The sequence below is a fragment of the Salvelinus alpinus genome, chromosome 8 (assembly GCF_045679555.1).
Source record: "Salvelinus alpinus chromosome 8, SLU_Salpinus.1, whole genome shotgun sequence".
Lineage (NCBI taxonomy): Eukaryota > Metazoa > Chordata > Actinopteri > Salmoniformes > Salmonidae > Salvelinus > Salvelinus alpinus.
The window spans coordinates 67732-84201 of record NC_092093.1 but is presented as its reverse complement, the minus strand read 5'-3'; the positions used below and the strand labels follow the sequence as shown (position 1 = coordinate 84201).

The 16470-nt window shown below is 43.5% G+C and overlaps 1 protein-coding gene across 5 annotated transcripts in view; it reads left to right on the top strand.

The window, feature by feature from the left end:
- The window catches only part of agbl5 (AGBL carboxypeptidase 5), a 64081-nt gene that overhangs the window by 23907 nt on the left and 23704 nt on the right, over positions 1–16470 (top strand). For 3 of the 5 annotated variants that reach the window (XM_071412365.1, XM_071412366.1, XM_071412367.1), the window contains exons 9-12: positions 397–532; positions 2010–2215; positions 2313–2488; positions 6379–6543. In XM_071412365.1, coding sequence (XP_071268466.1) covers positions 397–532; positions 2010–2215; positions 2313–2488; positions 6379–6543 — 683 coding nt within the window. The remainder of the gene's footprint in view (positions 1–396; positions 533–2009; positions 2216–2312; positions 2489–6378; positions 6544–16470) is intronic. The other 2 variants (XM_071412368.1, XM_071412369.1) reach the window with 2 other exon arrangements.

Below are 16470 nucleotides of genomic sequence, written 5' to 3'. Positions count from 1 at the left end.
GACTTGGTCTTTTACCAAATAGGGCTATCTTCTGTATACCAACTCTACCTTGTCACAACGCAGCAGATTGGCTCAAACGCATTAAGAAGGAAAGAAATTCCACAAATGAACTTGTAAGAAAGCACACCTGTAAATTGAAATGCATTCCATGAAGCTGGTTGAGAGAATGCCAAGAGTTTGCAAAGCTGTCATCAAGGCAATGGGTGGCTACTTTGAAGAATCTCAAGTATAAAATATATTTAGATTTGTTTAACATTTTTGGTTACTACATGATTCCCTATGTGTTGTTTTGATGTCTTCACTATTATTCTACAATGTAGAAAATTGTCCAAATTAATCGGTAGGTGTGTCCAAACTTTTGACTGGTACTGTATATGTTATGGTTATCTATTACAGCTATACGTTGGAGTGTAATTACAACACGGGGAGGACAGTCAACACCATCCCTCCTGCCTGCCATGACAACGGACGAGCCACACCCCCTCCCCCTCCCGCATTCCCCCCCAAATATACCCCCGAGATATTCGAACAGGTACACATGCACACGCACAGACAGACGGACACGCAGACTCAGACAGACGGACACGCAGACAGACGGACACGCAGACAGACGGACACGCAGACAGACGGACACGCAGCCAGACGGAGACGGACACACAGACAGACCGACACCCACAGACAGACAGACACAGAGACACACGGACACACCGAGACGGATACAGACAGACACACAGAGACAGATAGACACAGACACACAGACAGAAACAGATAGACACACACACACACACAGACAGACAGATCTACGGACAGGCACACAGAGACAGACAGACACAGAGACAGACACACATATAGTCAATAAAACAAAAGAAAAGTCTATATACAGTATGTGCAAATGAGGTAAGATTAGGGAGTTAAGGCAATAAATAGGCCATAGTGGCGAAGTAATTACAAAATAGCAAATAAACACTGGAGTGATAGATGTGCAGAAGATGAATGTGCAAGTAGAGATACTGGGGTGCAAAGGAGCAAAATAAATAAAATAGATAACAGTATGGGGATGAGGTAGTTGGATGGGCTATTTACAGATGGGCTATGTACAGGTGCAGTGATCTGTGAGCTGCTCTGACAGCTGATGCTTGAAGTTAGTGAGGGAGATAAGTGTTTCCAGTTTCAGACATTTTTGCAATTCATTCCAGTCATTGGCAGCAGAGAACTGTAAGGAAAGGCAGCCAAAGGAGAAATTGGCTTTGGGGGTGACCAGTGAAATATACCTGCTGGAGCGCGTGCTAGGGGTGGGTGTTGCTATGGTGACCAGTGAGCTGAGATAAGGCGGGGCTTTACCTAGCATAGACTTATAGATAACCTGGAGCCAGTGGGTTTGGCGACGAATAGGAAGCGAGGGGCCAGCCAACGAGAGCATACAGGTCGCAGTGGTGGGTAGTATATGGGGCTTTGGTGACAAAACGGATGGCACTGTGATAGACTGCATCCAGTTTGCTGAGTAGAGTGTTGGAGGCTATTTTGTAAATGACATCGCCGAAGTCGAGGATCGGTAGGATGGTCAGTTTTACGAGGGTATGTTTAACAGCATGAGCAAATAAACACTGGAGTGATAGATGTGCAGAAGATGATTGTTGCGAAATAGGAAGCCGATTCTAGATTTAATTTTGGATTGGAGATGCTTAATGTGAGTTTAGAAGGAGAGTTTACAGTCTAACCAAATGAGAACCCCCAGTCTGACCATTTTACTCGCCCTAGCAGAGCTGGTTAGGCTGTGTTCATGTTATCCAGAGCGTTGGTGACTAACTGTGCTGCTGGCAACAATTGAATTATGCTTCTTTGCCGACGTTTACTGACACCGTCCATATTCAACCGTTTGTAAAGTCATCAGTTATTCTGCGCTCTGGCACACTCAGACGAGAGTGGTAGGGGTTAGATAGCTGGGGGTAGATAGCCAGAGTGAATTTAGAAACGCACCCTAGAAAAGCTAACTATGTGTGTGTGTCTAGGTGGGGCGAGCGGTTGCCATAGCAGCCCTGGACATGGCTGACTGCAACCCGTGGCCACGCCTCGTCCTTTCAGAACACAGCAGCTTGACCAACCTCCGCGCCTGGACTCTCAAACACGTCCGCAACAGCAAGGGCCTCAACACACACACACAGCCACGGACACACACTAATGGGAACAAGGCGTCACCACCCAAGAGCTTCAATACGTAAGAACACCTCTGTTTTCCTGCTGTTACTGTAGCTCTGTTATCACCATATCATTACGCTGAAGTACTAAGCATTAATGTCTCGGCGTGTGTGTAGGACTCTGACCAGTTCTGCATCAGACACGTCTCTGAGTCATGTTCGCTGTAACAGGCACAGCAGTAGCAGCCAGACACCGTCTCCTCAGATACACACCTCGCCGAGCTTCACCTTCGGTTCCGCGCACAACACACACACACAACGCGGGGGGAGCAAGGCGCTCGGACCTGTCAGAGGTAAGACTCTTTTTATTGTCCTCTCTCGCTTGTTCTCTCTCTCCAGCTCTCTCTAGCTCTCGCTTGTTCTCTCTGTTTCTCTCCTCTTATGAATGATGTATGCAGGTCTATGCCTGCGGGTAATGACATGGGTGTAGTAGGTGTTGATGCATCTAAGCAGATGGCAGGGCTCTCCAACCCTGTTCCTGGAGATCCACCCTCCTGTAGGTTTTAACTCCAACCCTGTTCCTGGAGAGAGACCCTCCTGGAGGTTTTAACTCCAACCCTGTTCCTGGAGATCCACCCTCCTGTAGGTTTTAACTCCAACCCTGTTCCTGGAGATCCACCCTCCTGTAGGTTTTAACTCCAACCCTGTTCCTGGAGAAATACCCTCCTGTAGGTTTTAACTCCAACCCTGTTCCTGGAGATCCACCCTCCTGTAGGTTTTAACTCCAACCCTGTTCCTGGAGATCCACCCTCCTGTAGGTTTTAACTCCACTCCATGAACCCTGTAGGAACAGGGTCGGTGACCCCTGGTGTGTGACCCCTGTAGGAACAGGGTTGGTGACCCCTGGTGTAATGACCCCTGGTGTGTGACCCCTGTAGGAACAGGGTTGGAGTCCCCTGGTGTGTGACCCCTGTAAGAACAGGGTTGGTGACCCCTGGTGTATGACCCCTGTAGGAACAGGGTTGGAGACCCCTGGTGTATGACCCCTGTAAGAACAGGGTTGGTGACCCCTGGTGTATGACCCCTGTAGGAACAGGGTTGGAGACCCCTGGTGTATGACCCCTGTAGGAACAGGGTTGGTGACCCCTGGTGTATGACCCCTGTAGGAACAGGGTTGGAGACCCCTGGTGTATGACCCCTGTAGGAACAGGGTTGGTGACCCCTGGTGTATGACCCCTGTAGGAACAGGGTTGGTGACCCTTGGTGTATGACCCCTGTAGGAACAGGGTTGGTGACCCCTGGTGTATGACCCCTGTAGGAACAGGGTTGGAGACCCCTGTTGTGTACTATGGGCTCAGGTCACTACTGTGTAGGAACTGGAATCTAGATGTGTTCTGCTGTCAGGTGGATATTGATATATAAACTAGATGTGTTCTGCTGTCAGGTGGATATTGATTTATAAATTAGATGTGTTCTGCTGTCAGGTGGATATTGAAATATAAACTAGATGTGTTCTGCTGTCAGGTGGATATTGATTTATAAACTAGATGTGTTCTGCTGTCAGGTAGATATTGAAATATAAACTAGATGTGTTCTGCTGTCAGGTGGATATTGAAATATAAACTAGATGTGTTCTGCTGTCAGGTGGATATTGATATATAAACTAGATGTGTTCTGCTGTCAGGTGGATATTGATATATAAACTAGATGTGTTCTGCTGTCAGGTAGATATTGAAATATAAACTAGATGTGTTCTGCTGTCAGGTGGATATTGATATATAAACTAGATGTGTTCTGCTGTCAGGTAGATATTGAAATATAAACTAGATGTGTTCTGCTGTCAGGTAGATATTGATATATAAACTAGATGTGTTCTGCTGTCAGGTGGATATTGATATATAAACTAGATGTGTTCTGCTGTCAGGTGGATATTGAAATATAAACTAGATGTGTTCTGCTGTCAGGTGGATATTGAAATATAAACTAGATGTGTTCTGCTGTCAGGTGGATATTGAAATATAAACTAGATGTGTTCTGCTGTCAGGTGGATATTGATATATAAACTAGATGTGTTCTGCTGTCAGGTAGATATTGAAATATAAACTAGATGTGTTCTGCTGTCAGGTGGATATTGAAATATAAACTAGATGTGTTCTGCTGTCAGGTGGATATTGATATATAAACTAGATGTGTTCTGCTGTCAGGTAGATATTGATATATAAACTAGATGTGTTCTGCTGTCAGGTAGATATTGAAATATAAACTAGATGTGTTCTGCTGTCAGGTGGATATTGATTTATAAACTAGATGTGTTCTGCTGTCAGGTAGATATTGAAATATAAACTAGATGTGTTCTGCTGTCAGGTGGATATTGAAATATAAACTAGATGTGTTTTGCTGTCAGGTGGATATTGAAATATAAACTAGATGTGTTCTGCTGTCAGGTGGATATTGATATATAAACTAGATGTGTTCTGCTGTCAGGTAGATATTGAAATATAAACTAGATGTGTTCTGCTGTCAGGTGGATATTGATATATAAACTAGATGTGTTCTGCTGTCAGGTGGATATTGAAATATAAACTAGATGTGTTCTGCTGTCAGGTAGATATTGAAATATAAACTAGATGTGTTCTGCTGTCAGGTGGATATTGAAATATAAACTAGATGTGTTCTGCTGTCAGGTAGATATTGAAATATAAACTAGATGTGTTCTGCTGTCAGGTGGATATTGAAATATAAACTAGATGTGTTCTGCTGTCAGGTGGATATTGAAATATAAACTAGATGTGTTCTGCTGTCAGGTGGATATTGAAATATAAACTAGATGTGTTCTGCTGTCAGGTGGATATTGAAATATAAACTAGATGTGTTCTGCTGTCAGGTGGATATTGAAATATAAACTAGATGTGTTCTGCTGTCAGGTGGATATTGAAATATAAACTAGATGTGTTCTGCTGTCAGGTGGATATTGAAATATAAACTAGATGTGTTCTGCTGTCAGGTGGATATTGAAATATAAACTAGATGTGTTCTGCTGTCAGGTGGATATTGAAATATAAACTAGATGTGTTCTGCTATCAGGACGATATTGAAATATATACTAGATGTGTTCTGCTGTCAGGTGGATATTGATTTATAAACTAGATGTGTTCTGCTGTCAGGTGGATATTGAAATATAAACTAGATGTGTTCTGCTGTCAGGTAGATATTGAAATATAAACTAGATGTGTTCTGCTGTCAGGTGGATATTGATATATAAACTAGATGTGTTCTGCTGTCAGGTAGATATTGAAATATAAACTAGATGTGTTCTGCTGTCAGGTGGATATTGAAATATAAACTAGATGTGTTCTGCTGTCAGGTAGATATTGATATATAAACTAGATGTGTTCTGCTGTCAGGTAGATATTGAAATATAAACTAGATGTGTTCTGCTGTCAGGTGGATATTGAAATATAAACTAGATGTGTTCTGCTGTCAGGTAGATATTGATATATAAACTAGATGTGTTCTGCTGTCAGGTGGATATTGATATATAAACTAGATGTGTTCTGCTGTCAGGTAGATATTGAAATATAAACTAGATGTGTTCTGCTGTCAGGTGGATATTGATATATAAACTAGATGTGTTCTGCTGTCAGGTGGATATTGAAATATAAACTAGATGTGTTCTGCTGTCAGGTGGATATTGAAATATAAACTAGATGTGTTCTGCTGTCAGGTGGATATTGAAATATAAACTAGATGTGTTCTGCTGTCAGGTGGATATTGATATATAAACTAGATGTGTTCTGCTGTCAGGTAGATATTGATATATAAACTAGATGTGTTCTGCTGTCAGGTAGATATTGAAATATAAACTAGATGTGTTCTGCTGTCAGGTGGATATTGTTTCTACACTGGAAGAGAATGAGGCTGATTATGTCAGAGCAGGAAATCTAACCTCGGCTGTGATTGGCTGAGCTGACAGCTACTAAGCCCTGCCCCCGGCTGTTACTTCTAGGCCCCCCTGCATGGCTCCCCTGCATGGCCCTCCTGCATGGCCCCCCTGCATGGCTCCGCGGGTGTCGTGTGTGTCCTGCATGGCTCCGCGGGTGTCGTGTGTGTCCTGCATGGCTCCGCGGGTGTCGTGTGTGTCCTGCATGGCTCCGCGGGTGTTGTGTGTGTCCTGCATGTGTTAGAACCATGTGTGTAATCCCTCCTGTATATGTCTGAGCCGTATGTGTGTGTATCTCTGTAGACTCTAAATCTCAGGAGAAGAGACGCCCCCCCCACCACCACCGCTCCGTCCTCCGGTCGTCTCCTAGCAACAGCCACCCCCCCACCCCAGCCCGGCCCCCGTCATCCCCCACCTCCTCCTCTTCCTCCTCCTCGTCCTCCTCGGTGGCGTCCTGTCCTCTCCCAGGTCTGTACTCCCTCCAGACTCCAAGCCTGTCCACCTTGCTGCCCTCCCTGCAGGCCATGCCCTCGATGCCCCGGCCTGGGCTGCTCTCCAAATTGAGCCCCCTGCTCCAGACCGGCCTAGGCTCGCCGCTGGCCTCCCTCATCTCAGACACTACTACTACAGCACAGACTGGGCACAACCAGGACTCATACTGAGAGACATAGAGAGAGAGGGAGGGAGAGAGGGAGGGAGAGAATGTGTGTTTGGTGCTAGCCTAAAACGTCTACTTTAAATTCCTCTGGTTTTTGTGGACCTCAGCTCTGTAACAACCTGTCTGTCTGTCTGTCTGTCTGTCTGTCTGTCTGTCTGTCTGTCTGTCTGTCTGTCTGTCTGTCCTCTTCACCATAAAGCAGTAGCATATATACACACAGAGCTTCAGAAGGTATTCACACCACTTGACTTTTTCCACATTTTGATGTTTCAAAGTGGCATTAAAATAAATAAATATCTACACAAAATAATCTCTAATGTCATATTGGAAGAAAAATTCAAACATTTGTAAAAAACAAATATGAAAAATAAAACACATATATCTTCATTAGATAAGTATTCAACCTTCTGAGTCAATACGTGTTAGAATCACCTTTGGCAGCGATCACATCTGGGTCTCTTAAGAGCTTTACACACCTGGATTGTGCAACATTTGCCCATTATTCTTTTCAAAACTCTTCAAGCGCTGTCAAGTTGGTTGTTGATCATTGCTAGACAGCCATTTTCAGATCTTACCATAGATTTTCAAGCAGATTTAAGTCAAAACTGTTACTCAGCCACTCAGGAACATTTACTGTCGTCTTGGTAAGCAACTCCAGTGTAGATATGGCCTTTTGTTTTAGGTTATTGTTCTGCTGAAAGGTGAATTCATCTCCCAGTGTCTAGTGGAAAGCAGACTGAACCAGGTTTTCCTCTAGGATTTTGCCTGTGTTTAGCCCCATTCCATTTAGTTTTTATCCTGAAAAACTCCCCAGTCCTTAACGATGACAAGCATACCCATAACATGATGCAGACACCACTATGCTTTAAAATATGGGGAGTGGTACTCAGTAACGTGTTGTGTTGGATTTTCCCCAAACATAACACTTTGTATTAAGAACAAAACGTTAATTGCTTTGCCACATTTTTTGCAGTTTTACTTTAGTGCCTTGTAAACAGGATTCATGTTTTGGAATATTTTTTATTCTGTATAGGCTTCCTTCTTTTCATTCTGTCATTTAGGTTAGTATTGTGGAGTAACTACAATGTTGTTGATCCATCCTCAGTTTCCTCCTCTCACAGCCATTAAACTCTGTAACTGCTTCAAAGTCACCATTGGCTCCATGGTGAAATCCCTGAGCGGTTTCCTTCCTCCCCGGTAACTGAGTTAGGAAGGACGCCTGTATCTTTGTAGTGACTGGATGTATTGATACACCATCCAAAGTGTAATTAATAACTTCACCATGCTCAAAGGGATATTCAATGTCTGTTTATTTTTACCCATCTACCAATAGGTGCCCTTTCTATGTGAGGCATTGGAAAACCTCCCTGGTCTTTGTGGTTGAATCTGTTTGAAATTCACTGCTCGACTGAGGGACCTTACTGATAATTGAATGTGTGGGGTACAGAGATGAGGTAGTCGTTCAAAAATCATGTTAAACACTAGTATTGCAAACAGAGTGAGTCCATGCAACTTATTATGTGACTTGTTAAGCAAATGTTTAATCCTGATTTTATTTATGCCATAACAAAGGAGTTGAATACTTTTCAGCTTTTCATTTTGAATGAATTCGTTAAAAAAAAGAAAGTTTAACATGATTTCACTTTGACATTATGTGGTATTGCGTGTAGGCAGAACATCTCAATTTAATAAACGTTTCATTCAGGGTGTAACAAAACAAAATGTGGACAAAGTCCAGGGGTGTGTATACTTTCTGCAGGCTCTGTACATACACCTGTACGTATCTGTAGTGAACAGTTGTATTGGAACCTTTTTAATAAAGGCAGTAAAGGTGTGTGTGTGTGTGTGTGTGTTACATAAATAAGTTAGCTTGAAAAAGTATTTTTATTTTGCCACTTTGCGCTCACTTCTAATACGGTGTATAGCTGATTGCCTTCCAATTGGCGACAGATTTTCATGTGAATATTCTCAAATCTGCATGAAACAATATGCTCACTTTCCTACCAGAGGATGTTTTCGTCAAACGGACTTATTTCAGATAAAATGGTGTGCGTGATGACATAGTGCACGTTAAAATAACTTTTTCATTTAAAGTCCCAAGTAACGAATAAAAAAAAAAGTTAAATGAGTTTCCGTCGCATACTGACTTATATAAAGTTATATAGTGTTATATAAAGTTATATATAAAGTTTATATAGTGTTATATAGTGTTATATAGAGTTATATAAAGTTATATAGTTATATATAAAGTTTATATAGTGTTATATAAAGTTATATAGTGTTATATAAAGTTATATAGTGTTATATAGTGTTATATAAAGTTTATATAGAGTTATATAAAGTTATATATAAAGTTATATAGAGTTATATAGTGTTATATAAAGTTATATAGTGTTATATAGCCAATCTGGTCCTGGAGCATTCTCTCTAGACAACAGTTCACTGACATGTTCTACAGCTGCACCATCGAGAGCATCCTGACTGGTTGCATCACTGCCTGGTATGGCAACTGCTCGGCCTCTGACCGCAAGGCACTACAGAGGGTAGTGCGTACGGCCCAGTACATCACTGGGGCCAAACTTCCTGACATCCAGAACCTATATACTAGACGGTGTCAGGCCCCAAAAAATTTCAAAGACTCCAGTCACCCAAGTTATAGACTGTTCTCTCTGCTACGGCACGGCAAGCAGTACCAGAGTGCCAAGTCCAAAAGGCTCCTTAACAGGTTCTACCCCCAAGCCATGATACTGCTGAACAATTAATCAAATGGCCACTTGGACAATTTACATTGATCCCCTTTGTTTTTACACTGCTGCTACTCGCTGTTTATCATCTATGCATAGTCACTTTATAAATTACCTCGACAAACCTGTACCCCCGCACATTGACTCGGTACCGGTACCCCCTGTATATAGCCTCCACATTGACTCGGTACCGGTACCCCCTGTATATAGCCTCCACATTGACTCGGTACCGGTACCCCCTGTATATAGCCTCCATATTGACTTGGTACCGGTACCCCCTGTATATAGCCTCCACATTGACTCGGTACCGGTACACCCTGTATATAGCCTCCACATTGACTCTGTACCGGTACCCCCTGTATATAGCCTCCACATTGACTCTGTACCGGTACACCCTGTATATAGCCTCCACATTGACTCGGTACCGGTACCCCCTGTATACAGTGAAATGCTTACTTACAAGCCCCGAACCAACAATAACATTTAAAAAATACGAATACGAAATAAAAGTAACAAGTAGTTAAAGAGCAACAGTAAAATAACAATAAAAATACTATATACAGGGGGTACCGGTACAGAGTCAATGTGTGCGGGCACCGGTTAGTCAAGGTAATTGTGGTAATATGTACATGTAGGTAGAGTTATTGAAGCGACTATGCATAGATAATAACAGAGAGTAGCAGTGGCGTAAAAGAGGGGGGGGGGGCAATGCAAATAGTCCGGGTAGCCATTTGATTAGCTGTTTAGGAGTCTTATTGCTTGGGGGTAAAAACTGTTGAGAAGCCTTTTTGTCCTAGACTTGGCACTCCGGTACTGCTTGCCATGCGGTAGTAGAGAGAACAGTCTATGACTGGGGTGGCTGGGGTCTTTGACAGTTTTTAGGGCGAGGTTGAACATTACAGACTGGGACAAGGAGAGGTTGAACATTACAGACTGGGACAAGGAGAGGTTGAACATTACAGACTGGGACAAGGAGAGGTTGAACATTACTGAGAATATGCCTGCCAGCTGTTATGCACATGCTCTGAAAACACGCCCTGGTGGCTGCATCATGTTATGGGTATGCTTGTCATCAGCAAGGACTAGGACGTTTTTTAGCACACGAGGAAATGGAATAGAGCTAAGCACAGGCAAAATCCTACAGGAAAACCTGGTTCAACCTAAAACATAAGGCCAAATATAAACTGGAGTTGTTTATCAAGACGACATTGAATGTTCCTGAGTGGCCTGGTTACTGTGACTTAAATCGGGCCTGAAAATATATGGCAAGATTTGATATGGCTGTCTAGCAATGATCACCAACCAAGTTGACAGAGGTTAAAGAATTTATAAAACAGTAATATGTAAATTAAGATGGTTATACCATAGATCATTTAGCTATTTGATTTTGAATTGTAGGACTTAGGTATTGACAAATATTTAAAAATTATTATTATTATTTGATAAAATATTTACTTTGGCCTTTACTACTATAGTCCATAGAAATGCGCTGAGTAACACATTCATAAACGGCCAAAAAGACAGTCAAAAAATAAATGATGAGGACTCAGGTGTTGAAGTGTGTGTCCTGTATCTAGGACATATAAGAAAGCTCAGTAAATATGTTTAGTATGACAATGGATTTACCACTTATTGGGGCACAAAACTACCTCCATACTTCTATTCATTTGTATGAACGCTAAATAACCTCCTTTAACGAGTGTCAGAATATCTCCTATATTTGGCAAAACGAGTGTCAGAATATCTCCTATATTTGGCAAAACGAGTTGATTAAACAGGTAGCAGATCAGCTCATGAATAACGGGGAGATGAAAAGTGGAAATAGTTTAAATATCAAGTTATCTTAACAGAGACCAACTCTGTTTGAAAAATATCCATATCTACTCTCAAACAGTTTGTTGATCACACATTCTCTACTGAAGCTCTCATATGGACAGCAATAGGAGACAGCTCAGAGAAGCTCTCATAAGGACAGCAATAGGAGACAGCACAGAGAAGCTCTCATATGGACAGCAAAAGGAGACAGCTCAGAGAAGCTCTCATATGGACAGCAATAAGAGACAGCTCAGAGAAGCTCTCATAAGGACAGCAATAGGAGACAGCACAGAGAAGCTCTCATATGGACAGCAATAGGAGACAGCTCAGAGAAGCTCTCATATGGACAGCAATAGGAGACAGCTCAGAGAAGCTCTCATATGGACAGCAATAGGAGACAGCACAGAGAAGCTCTCATATGGACAGCAATAGGAGACAGCTCAGAGAAGCTCTCATATGGACAGCAATAGGAGACAGCACAGAGAAGCTCTCATATGGACAGCAATAAGAGACAGCTCAGAGAAGTGGGGGACATGTTACAGCGGTATTTTGATAATGCAACCTAAGGATTACAGAATAGAGTCAGGATTTTGGATTTCAGTGGGATTGGATAGGAACATAACCTAGACTCTAGACAGGAGGAGACTGGATAGGAACATAACCTAGACTCTAGACAGGAGGAGACTGGATAGGAACATAACCTAGACTCTAGACAGGAGGAGATTGGATAGGAACATAACCTAGACTCTAGACAGGAGGAGACTGGATAGGAACATAACCTAGACTCTAGACAGGAGGAGACTGGATAGGAACATAACCTAGACTCTAGACAGGAGGAGACTGGATAGGAACATAACCTAGACTCTAGACAGGAGGAGACTGGATAGGAACATAACCTAGACTCTAGACAGGAGGAGACTGGATAGGAACATAACCTAGACTCTAGACAGGAGGAGACTGGATAGGAACATAACCTAGACTCTAGACAGGAGGAGACTATATAGGAACATAACCTAGACTCTAGACAGGAGGAGACTGGATGGGAACATAACCTAGACTCTAGACAGGAGGAGACTGGATAGGAACATAACCTAGACTCTAGACAGGAGGAGACTGGATGGGAACATAACCTAGACTCTAGACAGGAGGAGACTGGATAGGAACATAACCTAGACTCTAGACAGGAGGAGACTGGTTGGGAACATAACCTAGACTCTAGACAGGAGGAGACTGGATGGGAACATAACCTAGACTCTAGACAGGAGGAGACTGGATGGGAACATAACCTAGACTCTAGACAGGAGGAGACTGGATAGGAACATAACCTAGACTCTAGACAGGAGGTGGCTGGATAGGAACATAACCTAGACTCTAGACAGGAGGAGACTGGATAGGAACATAACCTAGACTCTAGACAGGAGGAGACTGGATAGGAACATAACCTAGACTCTAGACAGGAGGAGACTGGATAGGAACATAACCTAGACTCTAGACAGGAGGAGACTGGATAGGAACATAACCTAGACTCTAGACAGGAGGAGACTGGATAGGAACATAACCTAGACTCTAGACAGGAGGAGACTGGATAGGAACATAACCTAGACTCTAGATAGGAGGAGACTGGATAGGAACATAACCTAGACTCTAGACAGGAGGAGACTGGATAGGAACATAACCTAGACTCTAGACAGGAGGAGACTGGATAGGAACATAACCTAGACTCTAGACAGGAGGAGACTGGATGGGAACATAACCTAGACTCTAGACAGGAGGAGACTGGATAGGAACATAACCTAGACTCTAGACAGTAGGAGACTGGATGGGAACATAACCTAGACTCTAGACAGGAGGAGACTGGATAGGAACATAACCTAGACTCTAGACAGTAGGAGACTGGATAGGAACATAACCTAGACTCTAGACAGGAGGAGACTGGATAGGAACATAACCTAGACTCTAGACAGGAGGAGACTGGATAGGAACATAACCTAGACTCTAGACAGGAGGAGACTGGATAGGAACATAACCTAGACTCTAGACAGGAGGAGACTGGATAGGAACATAACCTAGACTCTAGACAGGAGGAGACTGGATAGGAACATAACCTAGACTCTAGGACAGGAGGAGACTGGATAGGAACATAACCTAGACTCTAGACAGGAGGAGACTGGATAGGAACATAACCTAGACTCTAGACAGGAGGAGACTGGATAGGAACATAACCTAGACTCTAGACAGGAGGAGACTGGATAGGAACATAACCTAGACTCTAGAAAGGAGGAGACTGGATAGGAACATAACCTAGACTCTAGACAGGAGGAGATTGGATAGGAACATAACCTAGACTCTAGACAGGAGGAGACTGGATAGGAACATAACCTAGACTCTAGACAGGAGGAGACTGGATGGGAACATAACCTAGACTCTAGACAGGAGGAGACTGGATGGGAACATAACCTAGACTCTAGGACAGGAGGAGACTGGATAGGAACATAACCTAGACTCTAGACAGGAAGAGACTGGATAGGAACATAACCTAGACTCTAGACAGGAGGAGACTGGATAGGAACATAACCTAGACTCTAGACAGGAGGAGACTGGATAGGAACATAACCTAGACTCTAGACAGTAGGAGACTGGATGGGAACATAACCTAGACTCTAGACAGGAGGAGACTGGATAGGAACATAACCTAGACTCTAGACAGTAGGAGACTGGATAGGAACATAACCTAGACTCTAGACAGGAGGAGACTGGATAGGAACATAACCTAGACTCTAGACAGGAGGAGACTGGATAGGAACATAACCTAGACTCTAGACAGGAGGAGACTGGATAGGAACATAACCTAGACTCTAGACAGGAGGAGACTGGATAGGAACATAACCTAGACTCTAGACAGGAGGAGACTGGATAGGAACATAACCTAGACTCTAGGACAGGAGGAGACTGGATAGGAACATAACCTAGACTCTAGACAGGAGGAGACTGGATAGGAACATAACCTAGACTCTAGACAGGAGGAGACTGGATAGGAACATAACCTAGACTCTAGACAGGAGGAGACTGGATAGGAACATAACCTAGACTCTAGGACAGGAGGAGACTGGATAGGAACATAACCTAGACTCTAGACAGGAGGAGACTGGATGGGAACATAACCTAGACTCTAGACAGGAGGAGACTGGATAGGAACATAACCTAGACTCTAGACAGTAGGAGACTGGATAGGAACATAACCTAGACTCTAGACAGGAGGAGACTGGATAGGAACATAACCTAGACTCTAGACAGGAGGAGACTGGAGAGGAACATAACCTAGACTCTAGACAGGAGGAGACTGGATAGGAACATAACCTAGACTCTAGACAGGAGGAGACTGGATAGGAACATAACCTAGACTCTAGACAGGAGGAGACTGGATAGGAACATAACCTAGACTCTAGGACAGGAGGAGACTGGATAGGAACATAACCTAGACTCTAGACAGGAGGAGACTGGATAGGAACATAACCTAGACTCTAGACAGGAGGAGACTGGATAGGAACATAACCTAGACTCTAGACAGGAGGAGACTGGATAGGAACATAACCTAGACTCTAGAAAGGAGGAGACTGGATAGGAACATAACCTAGACTCTAGACAGGAGGAGATTGGATAGGAACATAACCTAGACTCTAGACAGGAGGAGACTGGATAGGAACATAACCTAGACTCTAGACAGGAGGAGACTGGATGGGAACATAACCTAGACTCTAGACAGGAGGAGACTGGATGGGAACATAACCTAGACTCTAGGACAGGAGGAGACTGGATAGGAACATAACCTAGACTCTAGACAGGAAGAGACTGGATAGGAACATAACCTAGACTCTAGACAGGAGGAGACTGGATAGGAACATAACCTAGACTCTAGACAGGAGGAGACTGGATAGGAACATAACCTAGACTCTAGACAGTAGGAGACTGGATGGGAACATAACCTAGACTCTAGACAGGAGGAGACTGGATAGGAACATAACCTAGACTCTAGACAGTAGGAGACTGGATAGGAACATAACCTAGACTCTAGACAGGAGGAGACTGGATAGGAACATAACCTAGACTCTAGACAGGAGGAGACTGGATAGGAACATAACCTAGACTCTAGACAGGAGGAGACTGGATAGGAACATAACCTAGACTCTAGACAGGAGGAGACTGGATAGGAACATAACCTAGACTCTAGACAGGAGGAGACTGGATAGGAACATAACCTAGACTCTAGGACAGGAGGAGACTGGATAGGAACATAACCTAGACTCTAGACAGGAGGAGACTGGATAGGAACATAACCTAGACTCTAGACAGGAGGAGACTGGATAGGAACATAACCTAGACTCTAGACAGGAGGAGACTGGATAGGAACATAACCTAGACTCTAGGACAGGAGGAGACTGGATAGGAACATAACCTAGACTCTAGACAGGAGGAGACTGGATAGGAACATAACCTAGACTCTAGACAGGAGGAGACTGGATAGGAACATAACCTAGACTCTAGACAGGAGGAGACTGGATAGGAACATAACCTAGACTCTAGACAGTAGGAGACTGGATGGGAACATAACCTAGACTCTAGACAGGAGGAGACTGGATGGGAACATAACCTAGACTCTAGACAGGAGGAGACTGGATGGGAACATAACCTAGACTCTAGACAGGAGGAGACTGGATAGGAACATAACCTAGACTCTAGACAGGAGGAGACTGGATAGGAACATAACCTAGACTCTAGACAGGAGGAGACTGGATAGGAACATAACCTAGACTCTAGACAGGAGGAGACTGGATGGGAACATAACCTAGACTCTAGACAGGAGGAGACTGGATAGGAACATAACCTAGACTCTAGACAGGAGGAGACTGGATAGGAACATAACCTAGACTCTAGACAGGAGGAGACTGGATAGGAACATAACCTAGACTCTAGACAGGAGGAGACTGGATAGGAACATAACCTAGACTCTAGACAGGAGGAGACTGGATAGGAACATAACCTAGACTCTAGACAGGAGGAGACTGGATAGGAACATAACCTAGACTCTAGACAGGAGGAGACTGGATAGGAACATAACCTAGACTCTAGAAAGGAGGAGACTGGATAGGAACATAACCTAGACTCTAGACAGGAGGAGAT